Below are 15,713 nucleotides of genomic sequence, written 5' to 3'. Positions count from 1 at the left end.
AAATAATTCCATCATAATTTATCCCATCATAACTAATCCCATCATAACTTATATTCAAATCAAACGACTCCTAATTTCTATATAACGATGCGGTTTATTCGCAAGCTATCATAACAAGATGGTATTATAAAAAAACATTTAATATAAAGAAATTTAATTCTTTTTTAATTAATAAAAAAAATTAAAAACGTGTAAAGTAGTGATACATGTCACCTTCCCCCAACCAAATATGGACCCCACTTCCTAATATCCCAATTTTCTATGCCCACCTGTCACGTGCATATATATTTAATATATAAGCGAATTTACCAGAATGCCCATTATTTGTATGATTTCAAACCGTCATTTGGTACGTGAGACAGGAATAAAAATTATCTAAATACATAACTTATTTTATTATATTGTCTGAAAATTTTCTACCATTTAAAATATTTACAAAAATTCATGCTCTCTCTTATTTTTGGATATATCACTTTACGCGATGTATGTAGTTGGATATATCACTTTACGTGATATATCGATCGGATACATCACTGTGAGTGATGTATCGAAACATTGAGTGATATATCCGAAACAAAGACACGATGCATCAGGGTATTTTTAGGATGTATCCGGATTCCATTATATTTGAGGAATTTTTGTAATTTTGAAAAGAGTAGTGATAGAATGTAATTAGCTCTTTAACACTATAAAATTTTATGTAATTCCTACTTATTTTATTCCAAAATAATGAGATTACTATTTCATATAAAAGGTGAGATAAATTAGTTGTATTGAATATCTCATCTATTTACTTATCTCATCTTAGATAATAAACAATTCTAAGATTCTTAATATTGAACCCATTATATTTTTAAAATTATGAGTTCATTTGCGATGAAGTTAGAAAATTTACCAAGGAGCATTGAAATGTTTTTAAAAAAAATACGAAAAATAAGAGGAATCAACATATAACATAAATATAAATGCATAAAAATTAACCAAGGAGCATTGAAATGTTTTTTAAAAAAATACGAAAAAATAAGAGGAATCAACATATAACATAAATATAAATGCATAAAAGTTTTATCCCTTTGATGTCTTTGTATGAGGAATCTAAACAATGTAATTTTTAGATAGAAAAATGTCAAATTATGTCCTTTTCTATAAGTGGCTCCGCTAGCCACTAGTGTCACATCCTTTTGTACTAGTATTCTTTTTTTTATCTATATATTTCTATATATTAATCAATGATGTATTAAAAATAATTTTTTTATTTTTTCAAAATTTAAGAGTAAGGTCTGCTTATACTCTATCGTAGTTAAACTTCATCCTATGAAAATACATTGAGTTTGTTGTTGTTAAAAAGTACGAGATTCAAAAAAACTCGAAAACAATTAGCTACCTGATACAATCCGAAAATATTACCCAATTTTATAACCCGAGTGCATATCGGATCCTCCGGGGGTATAATAGTCAATTCCTCAGGTGTGATTCAATTATTGAACTCCGCTTTGTTTGCTTGTATATATTTTCGCTTTTTATCACCATTATTCATTTTCAATAGCCGCATTAAGAACAGGAGAATTCCCAAATTTTTCTCTTGTTTCCTAGGGTTTTTGGATTCTTCAATTTTACAATACAAATTCAAATCCAAAAAATCCTAGGCTTCGATTCCAATTCTCTGAATCTCAATTTCGTTTTAAGCAAAATCCATTTTTTTTGGATTTTAATGATTGAGTTGATGATGTCGTCGGGAATGGCGTCGTTTCCGGTGAAATTTGAGGTTGAGGATCCTATTGAAGATGAACATGGTCCCCTTGCTAAACGGTCAAAGTCTTCTTCCGCTTCTTCGAGTTTTAATCAGGTTTTTTTTTGAATTTTTTTCACTGGTGTATTTGGATCGAAAGTATTTGTAGTTTAGTATAATGGTGTTTCTGAGCGGGTGGGTGGGTGGGGGGGTAAGGTCTAAATAGACTCTACCTTCCCTGGACCTTACTCGTGAGATTACGCTGGATATGTTGTTGTTGGTTATTGATGTTATTGTTTATGCTTGTTATTTGACTTGGAAGTGTGACTTGGGAAAAAGTGATTTTTGATGAGGAAATGATTCTGATTGTTTTTGTGAAGTTCAGAGAGTTGATAAAATTTGTTGGGTGTTTATGGGTTGATCTGTTTAGAGTGCATGGCGAATTAGTAGTAGTTTGATTGAAGTTCAACTATTGAATGTAGAAAGAGTTAGTTTGGTTTTGGGTACAAGATATTGCTGGTTCATATTAGTATGAGTGTATGACCCTTTTTACATTCTTTTAGCGATGGATTCTTGTACGGAATAATGAACAGGATAATGGTGTTACATTTTGTGGCGGTACATTTCTTAGCTATATGCATTGCCCGAACCCGCAGACAAAAAAAGAGAAGGAAAAAGAGGAGACTCTTTTATTGACCGTCATCTTTTGATAATTCACCAAGTCAGAAGGATTTCGTTGGGCAAAGAGCAATTTGAAAGTACTTCCTCCTTTCAATTTTAGCAGTCCAGTTTGGACTTTGCACCCCCCCTTAAGGAATGATTGATATGGATATTTTACCATAATAACCATATTAATTGATGTTTGGTCTTAGGTCTTGGAAATGATTTGAAAAATAATAATTAATGCTAAGGGTAAAACATGATTTTTTTTATGTTTCTCTCTTGATATGCTAACTAAAAGTGACAAGTAAAAGTGAAAATGTATTTTTAGTATAGTGGACAAGTAAAATTGAATGGAGGGAGTACTTTATTTGAGTTCTGCAGAAACGCGACTTCATGATTGAATTTCGGGAAGGCATGAATTTTAGAGGATAGCTCATAAGTTTTTGGTTAAGAATTTAGGTAGTATTCCCTCCTTATTTTTTGGAGTTTTTATGTTTCAGATGGGGGAAGATTATGATTTCATACTTTACTGTCAAATATGCCTGGTCAATGTCTTTTTGGCTTGGGAAAGAGACTTCACTATTATCCGATATGTTAAGCAACTGTTAATGAAATAAGCAAGCTTCCAAAGGGGCACCGATATATCTTGAATACTGGACTTGTTCTACAGAACATATATTAATATCTTGTTGAGATACATAAGCTCTTGCTTGTAGGATGGTGTGAATTCATAGTGATGACCATACTCCACTCTTTCAGGATGTCTAGTATTTGACCCGAGAATAAGGCCTTAGTTCACTCTATGGTACATGCAGCTGAATTTATCTCTGTGGGGCTACAGAAGTTTTTTATTTTTATTTATTTATTTGGGGGTGGGGGAGGGGGAGGGAGAGGGGGGAGGATAACCAGCTTAAAAAAGAGTCTTTTATCTTTTTTATGAAGTTGTTGTCCAAGTTTTCATGATCTTTTAAGCTGTTTTCACTTTTCAGATTTTGCAAAGGTGGTCTCATGGTTATTATTTTGTTCTTGTTTTTTTATTTGTGTTTGACTTATGACGGAGGTACTCCAAGTTTCAGCTACTTAACTTCATCTCCTGCTTTTTTAACAGTGGGATGCTGGAAATGATGAATTTCCAGTTCCTCCTCCAGAATACAATCCACTTGATGAGCCAAGTCCTTTAGGTCTGAGATTGAGAAAGAGTCCATCTTTGTTAGATTTAATCACGATGAGGCTGTCACAAAACAATGCTTCCTCCATTGCACCTTCAGCCCCTGAAAACCCTACTGCTGTAAACAATCAGGAAACAAGGGGTGCATCCACTTCGGCAGCAACTGACAAGCTGAAGGCGTCAAATTTTTTGGGTTCACTTCTAAGGATAGGGTCTTGGGAAGTAATTGCCATGAACTTTGTGTGCTGTAATTTGATTATTTGTGAATAATTTTCTTTTTGGCTAATTTTTCTATTTCGTTTTAGTATGCATCTAGATATGAAGGTGATTTGGTGGCAAAGTGTTACTTTGCTAAGCATAAGCTTGTTTGGGAAATTCTTGAAGGTGGGCTCAAGAGCAAAATTGAGATTCAATGGTCAGATATCATGGGGCTGAAGGCGAGCTGTCCAGAGAATGGTCCAGGCTGTTTGACTCTTGTGGTAAGGCATAAGTTTCCAAGCTATTTTTTTTAATGAACAGTGGTGTCTATGGCCAGCTTGGGTGCACCTCGGCTAAATCTACTGGAATCTACTACCTTCCACCAGCACAATTATTTGGAAACTCTGCCCCAAGGCTTTGGGCAGATGAGAAGAAATCACCTAGTGTTTTTTGTCTCCTCGGGGATTTGAAAGAGACCTCATGATTTCCCCACTTCATTGACCACTAGGCCACACTTTTAGGGGCTCTCTCTAAACTAACTTCTTAAGTGCCTAATTATAAGCTTTTTCTATTAGCAGCACCAAACAGATAAGTAAAAGATCAAATCTCACCATATTGAATACTTCTTCCTACGAAAGAAGTTTTTGATGAAGTCCTATAAAAGAACCTCTCAAGACAAAAATACTTCATCCTGTGAATTGAAAATTGTAAATGTTTGAAAGAACAATTATACTGGCACTGTAGTTCTTTTGTTTTGTAAGAAATTGTAATGTTATATTTTTTTTAAACTTGAAATTGTAGTGTTATATTCAGTTTGTAGCTTATGGTTTTTTGTAAATCAGTTGGCTCGACAGCCCCTGTTCTTCAAGGAGACAAATCCACAACCCAGAAAGCATACTCTATGGCAAGCGACTTCAGATTTCACTGGTGGACAGGCTAGCTTGAATAGGTAAATAATCTTAGACTTTCTGTTAAGAAATGACTATTAATATTTTGTCTTCTCTTTACTGTAGGATACTTTTTAGTCCCTAAATTAATGTTGTTTTATTCACATGCTGGATACATGTGTGCTAACCACCTTCAAGATTATCTTCATCATGTTTGACCATCTCCATGTGGCCAATCTTCGGGTTTTGGGATTGGACTTTATAGATTATTTATCCCAAGGAAAAAGTTTCCCAAGTATTGAACAAACTCCCTCTATCAGAGGGAGCTGGAAAATAAAATTTAAATAATAAAACGAGCAAGTTATGAAAAATAGTATATGATGGAGCAATACAAAGGAAAAATTGGAAAATAAATGTTTATTTATGAGTAAATATAAGTATGGCTTGAGTTTTGCACTCCATTTTTTTAATAACCGTTGTGTCGGGGCTAACTTGCGTGCACCTTGATTAATACTGCTACCTCCCCATCTACATAGGGTTTAGATAAATGTGAAGAAATCACTTAATGTTTTTGTCTCCACTAGGATTTGAAAAAATTTTGTGCAATGCATTGTCCTAAGAAACTATTTCAACCATCCGAGTTTTCCAGGATTAAACAAGAATTCTCTACAGGAGGGAGCCGGAATAATTAACTTTAAATAGCAAAATCAACAAGTTATGGAAAAGAGTTGGTGTGATGAAGTGATAATTAGGCTAACTTCTGGTACTGAAATGGTGAATACATGATGGGGTATTTATAGGTGTAGAAAATGTGGTCATCGAGGATGTGACAAGTATCCTATAACTAATGACCAGTTTCAATGTTCTATTTCTTAAACTTTGTACCCAGACAAACACCATCCCAATATGGAGGGAGTATGTCCTAACATTATTTACAAAAAAATGTAAACTAAAATAGTATCAATTGAACGAAGAGGGAGTTGGGAGTTAAATTTTTGGAAGAGAATTTTGAATAGTAGGGATTAAATAGTAAAATATTTGGTCAAATTGGAAGTGCTTATAAAATAAAAAGCAATAAGCTAGGGGTGATCAACTTGTGAATTTTGGCTTATAAGCACTTGAATGTTTACCAATATATTGAGGAACCAAGTCAGCAATGGGGTGTGATCCCCACCTTAAAAATGCACCAAACATTGAATAACTGAATCACCTTATGTATTCCATAGTTCACTAGTTTAGCTTCTAATGCTGTTGGTGATAAATAACCCTTTTGATCTGTATAGGCAACACTTTCTACAGTGTCCACTTGGTGTCTTGAATAAGCATTATGAAAAATTGATCCAATGTGACGTGCGACTCAACTCTCTGAGCCAACAGCCTGAATTAGCTTTGGAATCTCCATATTTTGATACAAAAGCTACCGTGTTCGAAAATCTGGACAAATTGAACGATCATGGTTTAGATCTTGTTGGTTCTGGTAAGGGTTCCCCATTATCAAGCATCCAAGATGCAGCATCACCTGCTGCGGCGCAGTCATCTTCTGTGTCTTTTGAACAACCTGATCTCCGTGGTGCAGCCCCTGAACGTTTGTCTAGGGATGTCCCTTCTCCAAGCTCAGGTAAATAGTTCTTCCTGTCTGTTCTTAATATTCGTGTGTAGATTGTCTATTCTAAGCTACAACCTTGATAGGCATCATTCTGTGTAAAATGTACAGCAATCGAGAAAAAGTGTGGGAAAAGAATTCTAAAGCTATCAAAAAGGGATTTTGTATTAGTGGTAATGTGTTGCAGTTGTCAGAATCATGCTTGAAGTGTCGCTACTATAATTTAAGCTTTGTGCGATACACATCTATTCTAACCCTTCTATTGCCTCTTAATCTGGTATATATGTTCTATATACTGGCTATTTTACATGCATACATTCAATAATTAGTTGTGTGCTTGAGCTTTCATAATTCTTTCCTCCACCCCAACCATGTTTAGTGCCATCATTCCATTTCCATCTTCGGCCCCATTTTTCTCAACTCTTCTCTATGTAGTTTTTCTTCATGGACTACTCTGCCATCTTCTTTTCCTTTGTTTATATCCGTCTAATTTCTGCTCCTGAGGTGAGAGATGGGCAAGATAATCTGTTGTCTTTAAACATGGATATAAATTTACCTTTCTGATTGAATAGTGAGTTTTGATATCTTTGGTGAGATTCCACTTTGATTTTTAAGTTCATGAATTGTATGGTTATGTTTAAAATTTCTTTGTCATTCCTACAATTTGTAGTTTATGGGTCAGGATTGATCAGAAGTTGCATATAGTTCAGTAAACAGAGGTATTAGACAATCAAATAAAATATGATAGGCGACAATCCATGTGCCTATTCCAATTTGTTGATGTTGGCGCTTCCTTACAATTTGTAGCTTCTTGGTCTGGATTGATCAAAAGTTGCATATGTTTTGCTAAACAGAGGTTTAGATAATAAATGAAATTAGATAGCTAGCATTCCATGTTATGCCCTTTCCATATCTGTTGAAGTTATTGATGTTCGAATACTAAGTTTTTTGATACAGGTTAGTATTTACACTTAACATTCAGTAGTAGATTACTTCTGTATGATGAAAGCTATTATGCCAATGTTGTCACTCTGATTCTTCTTCTGATGATGATGATCTTCAGTGATGGATTCACATGGTTTTGGGGACAATGCAAACAACATAGGGTATGATACCCACGGGATGCGAAACTTGGAGCAGTTGAAGGTGCCAGGACTCCGCCCATCAATGTCTATGACCGACCTTGTTAGCCACATTGAAAACTGCATTTCGCAACAGATTAATTCTGGAAGTTTGCAGTCTGATGAGGCCTTAGAATGCAAGGGCATGCTGGAGGACATTGCACAGATGTGGCTGAGCGACACTCAATGTACAACTGCTTCAGACGAGAAATCTCTCATGAAGAAAGTCAACTCTCTGTGCTGCCTCTTGCAGGATCCTATTGCATCTCACGAGCCCCGTTTAAATGGAGAAAATCATCTGCAAAAAACTGTTCAATTTAACGACGCTTGTAGCTCTTCTGCATGTGAGAGCAAGGGAAATGACGAAGAGAACACCGAAATTTTTGCTGGTGGTAAGCCGACACCACCAAGTATTCCAAGGATGGACTCCTTTGGTGATTTGCTCCTTCATCTTCCTCGTATTGCATCCCTTCCAAAGTTCCTATTCAACATTGTTGAAGATGATGAAAATCAAGCCAGGTAGCTATTCTTTTCTCAAAAATGTACTGTACTGCTAGGCTATAGTCCCCAGGAAACCATTTGGTTTTGCCTATTTGTTATGGTCATGATGGAAGCACCCCTCGGGATTCAGAGGACGTTATACGCGGAGAAAAACTGGGATTTGAAGATTCTTTTGATGATTGGTGAAATTTCTGAATTTAAGAACTATGTTGGTAGACGTAAGATTAATGTTTTTCACCTTTGGCTGAAGAGCATGACATTATATTGTTTGTACAGGAGTGAGGTCAATTAATATAAATCATTGCCATTGTCCCAGTTCAAGGTTAAGTTCCCATTGGGATGATTAGTTTTAATTAGTTGAATTTGATTTCTTTACTTGAAAATTGATTAGATTAACAACTCTTGGGTTAGTTGATTATAGAAGTAATTGACAAGCATCAAGTGTTTAAAAATATTTTTTCTAGTGTTGAAATTGAGTTTGTAAATAAGCTATTACACGTTGATGATAAAAGTAGTTGAATGTAACAAATAAATGGAGTGGTGCATAGTTTGGTTCATATAATCTAATTTCAATTGTAGCATATCCTCCTTTAATAATATGTTTATTTCCATCAATATGAGTAGGCCAACAATTGAGAGTTTCTACAGTTTCCATGTAGTGAAATGAATTAGTGCACAATTAAAATTCTTGGGTTAACGAATAGGTAAAAGTTTGAATCAATTTAATAAATACTTGACACATATTTTTATTTGTATTTTATTATTGTTGTTAAATCATACTAATTATACAAGTCATTTTCGCAATGAAACGCAAATTTATGATTATGTGTTTTTTTTTTCTGTTAGTATATGTTGATTTTTCTAAATTTAATTGACGGAGTTCGATTTATCTGAAATTTGATCGGTCCATTGATCAATACTCATCATGACAAGTATCATTTTTAAAAATTGTTTTGCGATCATTAAGTTTGAATTCATGATTATAATTGTTTTCTTGTAAGTGCTGAGTTTGGTTGACGGATTTCAATTACCTAAAGTTTGATCGATCATCGAAAATAATTTGATTAATATTTACCATGACAAATATTTTTTTTTCATTTCAGGGTAATGATACACGAATTCATGATTATATCTATTTTTCGTGTCTATATGTACATATATTTTCTGAAATATGTGTGATCGTCTCTTGAGCTCAATTTTGTGGGTCAATTAGAGACGATTTGTTAAATGAGACTCATTATTTTTTTAAAAGCGTGTGTTCCTTTTTTGAAATTTATGTGTGAATTTATTGGTCATCTTGATTTTTTGAAATGTGTGATCGACTCTGTTTGAGCTCAAATGTTGTGGGTCCATTGATGTGATTCTTATTTTTTTTGAAAGGTTACGTCACTTTTTTTGAAGTTTATGTGTAACAAAATAGAAATTTAGGTTTATCTAATTTTTCATGAGTTGGTCCATAATTTTTTTGAAATTTATGTAATGACCCAACGGGAAGAATATGTATAACTTCACCATGATCTACGCTATTTTTTTAGCATTTAGGGCCACTCAACATAAATTAGGGACACTCAACATAAATTAGGGTTTTTTCTTGGTTTTTCGTGTGTGTTAGTCATGCTTTTTTGGTGATATGATTTTTGGATATTTTTTTTGCAAAACATATATAGAACCCTCCGTAATGACCAGGGGGGACAATACACATTGCCTCACCATGATCCACGTTATTATTTTAGCATTTAGGGGGTCACCCAATAGGAATTAAGCAATTTTTTTAACTTTTCATGTATTAACGTCAATGAATTTTTTGGTAATATAATTTTGGGAAATTATTTTTCCAAAACCTTTACATGTTCCTCCGTAATGACTCGGAGGAACAATACATAGTCTCAACATGATCCACGTTACTTTTTAGCATTTAGGAGCCACTCAACAAGAATTACGCGATTTTCTTAGTTTATCTTGTGTTATAGTCAATGAATATTTTGGTGATATGATTTTCAGACACTTTTTATTCAAAATCTTTATAGGACACTTCGTAAGAACCTGAGAGAACAATACGCATAGCTTCACCATGATTCACGCCACTTCTTTAACACTTATGGGCTACTCAATAGAAATAAGATCATTTTCTCAGTTTTTCATGTTTCTTAGTCAATTGATTTTTTGGTATATGGTTTTCACGGACTCTTTTCTAGAATCTTTACATGACCCACCGCAAAACATTTATGGGATTCTCTGTAAGTACACGAAGGAGTAGTACGTGTAGCATTAGCACGATTCACAGCCTATTTATAGCATTTAGGGGCTGCACAAATGGAATTAGGCGATTTTTTCATTTTTCGTGTGTTAGCCCATAAAAAATTTTGATCGAAAATCATATCACCAAAATATGCCATGGATCGTGCTGAGGCTACATGTACTGCCTATCAGGATACTTACGGAGGGTCCAATAAAGGATTTTAAAAAAAATGATCGAAAGTCATATCACCAAAATATTGGCTAACGCATACGAAAAATGAGAAAATAACTTCATTCTGCTTATGCGGTCCCTAAATGCTATAAATACGCCGTGGATCATGCCAAGACTACATGTATTCTCCATCGGGTACTTATGGAGGGTATTATAAATATTTCGAAAAAAATTGACCGAAAGTCATATCATCAAAAATATTCATGGTTAACACACAAAAAATGAGAAAATCATCTAATTCTGCTTGTGCGGTCCATAAATGCTATGAATGTGTCGCGAATCGTGTCAATGCTACACATACTGATCCCCGGGTATTTACGGAAGGTATTATAATGATTTCGGAAAAAAATTGATCGGAAGCTAGTTCACCAAAATATTCATGAGCAAACACACACAAAAAATAAGAAAATCTTCGTGTTTTGCTTGTACAACCTCTAAATGCTATGAATGCACTGTGGATCATGCTGAGTCTACACATATTGATCTCCCAGGTACTTATGGAGGGTCCCATAACAATTTTGAAAAAAAATTGACCGGAAGCCAGTTCACCAAAATATTCATGGGCTAATAAACACGAAAGATGAGAAAATCACCTAATTCTGCCCGTGCAACTCCTAAATGATATGAATATGCCATGGATTGTGTTCAGGCTACACATACTACTCCCCCTGATACTTACGGAGGTGTCCACAAAGGTTTTGATTTTTTTTTTATCGAAAGTCATATTACCAAAATATTCATGGGCTAACACACATTAAAAATGAGATAATCATCTAATTTTGCTTATGCGGCCCGTAAATGCTATCAATACACCTTGGATCATGCCGAGGTTCAACTTACTGCTCTCCCGGATACTTACGGAGGATCCTATAAAGATATCGCAAAAAATTAATCAAAAGTCATATCACCAAAATATTCATGGGCTAACACACATGAAATATGAGAAAATCATCTAATCCACTTGTGCGGCCCCTAAGTGCTATCAATATACCGTGGATTGTGTCAAGGCTACACGTACTCTTCTCCTGGGTGCTTACGGAGGGTCTTATAAAGGTTTCAAAATTTTTTTAGCTGAATGTCATATCACCAAAATATTCATGGGCTAACACAAACTACAAATGAGAAAATCGTCTAATTCCGCTTGTGCGGCCCCTAAATATTATTAATACACCGCGGATCATGCTTAGGCTGAATGTACTTTTCCTCGGGTACTTAGGGAGGGTCCCATAAAGGTTTCGGAAAAAAATTGACTGAAAGTCATCACCAAAATATGCATGGGTTAACACACATGAAAAAATAGAATCGCCTAATTTTGCTTGTACGACTCCTAAATGTTATGAATAATACGTGGATCGTGTCGAGGCTACACATACTTTTCCTCCGGTTACTTATGAAATTTCCCATAAAGATTTCAGAAAAAAATTGATCGAAGGTCGTATCTCTAAAATATTTATTGGCTAAACACATACGAAAAATGAGAAAATTATCTAATTCTGCTTGTGCGGCTCTAAATGCTATGAATATACTATGAATAGTGCCGAGGATACACGTGTTGCTCTCCCAGGTACTTACGGAGGGTCCTATAAAGGTTTCAAATTTTTTTTACCAACAGTCATATCACCAAAATATTCATCGGCTAACACTCACAAAAATGAGAAAATCTCCAAATTTCGCTTGTGCGGCCCCCAAATTCTATGAATATGTCATGGATCATTTCAAAGCTATACGTACTGCTCCTCCAGATACTTACGGAGGGTTCCATAAAGGTTTCAGAAAAAATTTAATCGAAAGTCATATCATCAAAATATGTATAGGCTACGATACACGAAAAATGAGAAAATCACTTACTTTCGCTTGTGCGTCCCCTAAATACAATGAATATGCCTTGAATCATGCCAAAACTACACTTACTACTCTACCAGGTACTTACGAGGGGCCTTACAAATGTTTTAAAAAAAATTGACCAAAAGTCATATCACCAAAATATTCATGAGCTAACACATAAAAGATGAGAAAATTGCATAATTTCGTTTGTGCGATTCCTAAATGCTATGAATATACTGGATCATGTCGAGGCTACACAAACTGCTCCTCTAGATACTTACAAAGATTTTCATAAAAGTTTTAATTTTTTTTATCGAAAGCCATATTACCAAAATATTAATGGGTTAACACACATGAAAAATAAAAAAATCATCTAATTTTGCTTTTACAACCCCTAAATGCTATGGATACACCTTGGATCGTACCAAAGTTACACGTACTTCTCTCGGATAATAACGGAGGGTCTTATAAAGGTTTCACAAAAAAATAGACCGAAAGTCATATTAAAAAAATATTCATGGGCTAACAAACGAAAAATGAAAAAATCGCCTCATTCCGCTTTTGTGGCCACCTAAATGCTATGAATATGTCATGGATCGTGCAAAAGCTACACATACTTCTCCCAGCTACTTATGGAGGATCCTATAAAAATTTCGGAAAAAATTGACACAAAGTCATATCACCAAACTACTCATGAGCTAACACACACGACAAATGAGAAAATTACCTAATTACGCTTATACGACTTCTAAATGTTATGAATACACAGTGGATCATGTCGAGGTTACACGTACTGATCCCTCAGATATTTACGGAGGATGCCATAAATATTTATGATTTTTTTTACCGAAAGTCATATCCCCAAAATATTCATAGGCTAACTAACACACATGAAAAATGAGAAAATTGCTTAATTCTGCTTTTGCGGCCCCCTAAATGCTATGAATACGTCGTGGATTATTCCGAGGCTACACATACTACTCCTCCGGGTACTTACGAATTGTCACATGAAGGTTTCGGAAAAAACTGACCGAAGGCCATATCACAAAAATATTCATGGGTTAACACTAACAAAAAAATAAAAAAATCGTATAATTCCGCTTGTACGATCCCTAAATATTATGTATATGCCTTGGATCATGCAAAGGTTAAACGTACTGTTGTTCCGTGTACTTACGGAGAGTCTTATAAATATTTTGGAGAAAAATTGATCAAAAGTTATATCACCAAAATATTCATGGGCTAACACACACAAAAGATGAGAAAATCGCATAATTCCGTTTGTGCGACCCCTAAATGCTATGAATATGCCATTGATCATGCTGAGGCTACACATATTGCTCCCCTAGATAATTATGGAGGATTCCATAAAGGATTGAGAAAAAAATTGATTGAAAGTTATATCACCAAAATATTCATGGGCGTTACCGATAAATGAGAAAATCGTTTAATTGCACTTGTGCGACGCCTAAATAATGTGAATACGCCTTGACTCATGTCAAGGCTACACGTACTGCTCTTCCAGGTACTTACGGAGGTCCTATAAAAGATTCAAAAAAAAACTAACCAAAATTCATACCAACTAAAATACTTATGAGCTAACATACACGAAAAATGTAAAAATTATCGACCCCTAAATACTATGAATATGTCGTGGATTATGATGAGGCTACACATACTTCTCCCCCGGATACTTACGAAGGTTTCCATAAAGGTTTTAATTTGTTTTTACCAAAAATCATATTACCAAAATATTAATGGGCTAACACACACAAAAAATGAAAAAATCACTTAATTTTGCTCGTGCCTCCTCTAAATTTTTTAAATACGCCTTGGATCGTTCCGAGGTTACACTTACTGCTTTCCTGAGTACTTACAGATGGTCTTATAAAGGTTTCTCAAAAAATTGATCTAAATTCATATCACCAAAATATTTATGGGCGACACGCACGAAAAAATGAGGAAAACGTCTAATTCCACATGTGCGGCCCCTAAGTGTTATGAATATGCCGTGGATCATGTCAAGGCTACACGTGCTGCTCGTCTGGGTACTTACGGAGGGTCCTATAAAGGTTTCAGAAACAAATTGACAGAAAGCCATATCACCAAAATATTCATGGGCTAACACACACGACCAATGAGAAAATTATCTAATTCCGCTTGTGCAACCTTTAAATGCTATGAATACACTGATCGTGTTGAGACTACACGTATTTCTCCCCCGGGTACTTACAGAGGGTCCCATAAGGGTGTCAGAAAAATAATAACCGAAAGTCATATCACCAAAATATTCATGGACTAACTCACACGAAAAATAAAAAAAATCACCTAATTTCACTTGCGCAACCCCTAAATGCTATGAATACGTCACACTAAAAATGAGAAGATTGCCTAATTCCTCTTGTGCGGCCCCTAAATGTTATGAATACGTCGTGGATCGTGTCGAGGCTATACATACTGCTCTCCAGGGTACTTATAGAGTGCTCTATAAAGGTTTCAAAAACAATTTGACTGAAGGTCATATCACTAAAATATTAATGGGTTAACAAACGAAAAATAAGAAAATGTCTAATTCTGCTTGTGCAGGCCATAAATGTTATGAATACGTCGTGGATCATGTCGAGGCTGCACGTACTGATCCCCGGGGTACTTACCGAGGGTCCCATAACAATTTCAGAAAAAAATTGACTGAAAGCCAGTTTACCAAAATATTCATGGAGTAACATACAAAAAATGAGAAAATCGTCTAATTTCGCTTGTGCAATCCCTAAATGCTATGAATACATCGTGGATCGTACCGAACCTACACATACTGATCTGTCGGGTACCTATGAAGGGTCCCATAATGGTTTAGGGAAAAAATTGACCGGAAGCCAGTTCATCAAAATATTAATGGGCTAACACATACGAAAAATGAGAAAATCGCCTAATTCCGCTTATGCAGTCCCTAAATGCTATGATTGCGTCGTGGATCATGTCAAAGCTACACGTACTGATCTCTCGAATAGTTTCGAAATTTCCCATAACGATTTCAGAAGAAAAAAATTGACTGAATGACCTGAGGGAACAATACATTTAGTCTCACCATGACCTCCGCTATTTTTTTAGCATTCAGGGGTCGCTCAACAGAAATTAGGCGATTCTTTCCATTTTGTTGTATTAGTCAATGATTTATTTTGTGATATGATTTTCGAGAATTTTTATTTTAAAACCTTTACGGGGCCCTCTATAATGACTTGGGGGAATAATACGTATAATCTCATCATGATCTACGCCTTTTTTTAGCATTTTGGAGGTAAAAAAAGGGCATCCCGTACTCAACAGAAATTAAGTAATTTTCTCAAATTTTCGTATGTGTTAGTCAATAAATTTTTTAATGATATTGTTTCAGACACTTCTTTTCCATTTATATTAACACATGAATTTTTTGAAAGACGATCAACGTACTCTGATTAGCATGAAACTCGACTGGTCCATCACAAACAGGGATGGTGAGTGAAACTCAGAACACTGAAACCAGACAGGTCCATCACAAATAATATTGAAAAC

At 35.0% G+C, this 15,713-nt stretch overlaps 1 protein-coding gene across 2 annotated transcripts; it reads left to right on the top strand.

Annotated features, from left to right (window-relative positions):
* Positions 1-1,533: 1,533 nt before the first annotated feature.
* Positions 1,534-8,191, top strand: LOC129891575 (uncharacterized). Of its 2 annotated transcripts, none has more exons than XM_055966978.1 (6): positions 1,534-1,846; positions 3,501-3,782; positions 3,866-4,039; positions 4,601-4,707; positions 5,929-6,263; positions 7,312-8,191. In XM_055966978.1, the coding sequence occupies exons 1-6, from the start codon at positions 1,712-1,714 to the stop codon at positions 7,890-7,892; spliced, it is 1,614 nt and encodes a 537-aa protein (XP_055822953.1). In that variant the 5' UTR covers positions 1,534-1,711; the 3' UTR covers positions 7,893-8,191. The 2 variants fall into 2 exon arrangements, with proteins under 2 accessions (XP_055822953.1, XP_055822954.1); XM_055966979.1 differs by having other exon boundaries at positions 1,707-1,809.
* The last annotated feature ends 7,522 nt before the right edge of the window (positions 8,192-15,713 follow it).

Source organism: Solanum dulcamara, chromosome 6, assembly GCF_947179165.1.
Source record: "Solanum dulcamara chromosome 6, daSolDulc1.2, whole genome shotgun sequence".
Taxonomy (NCBI): domain Eukaryota; kingdom Viridiplantae; phylum Streptophyta; class Magnoliopsida; order Solanales; family Solanaceae; genus Solanum; species Solanum dulcamara.
The sequence above is the reverse complement of the archived record's forward strand: the minus strand, read 5'-3'. Positions and strand labels throughout refer to the sequence as shown.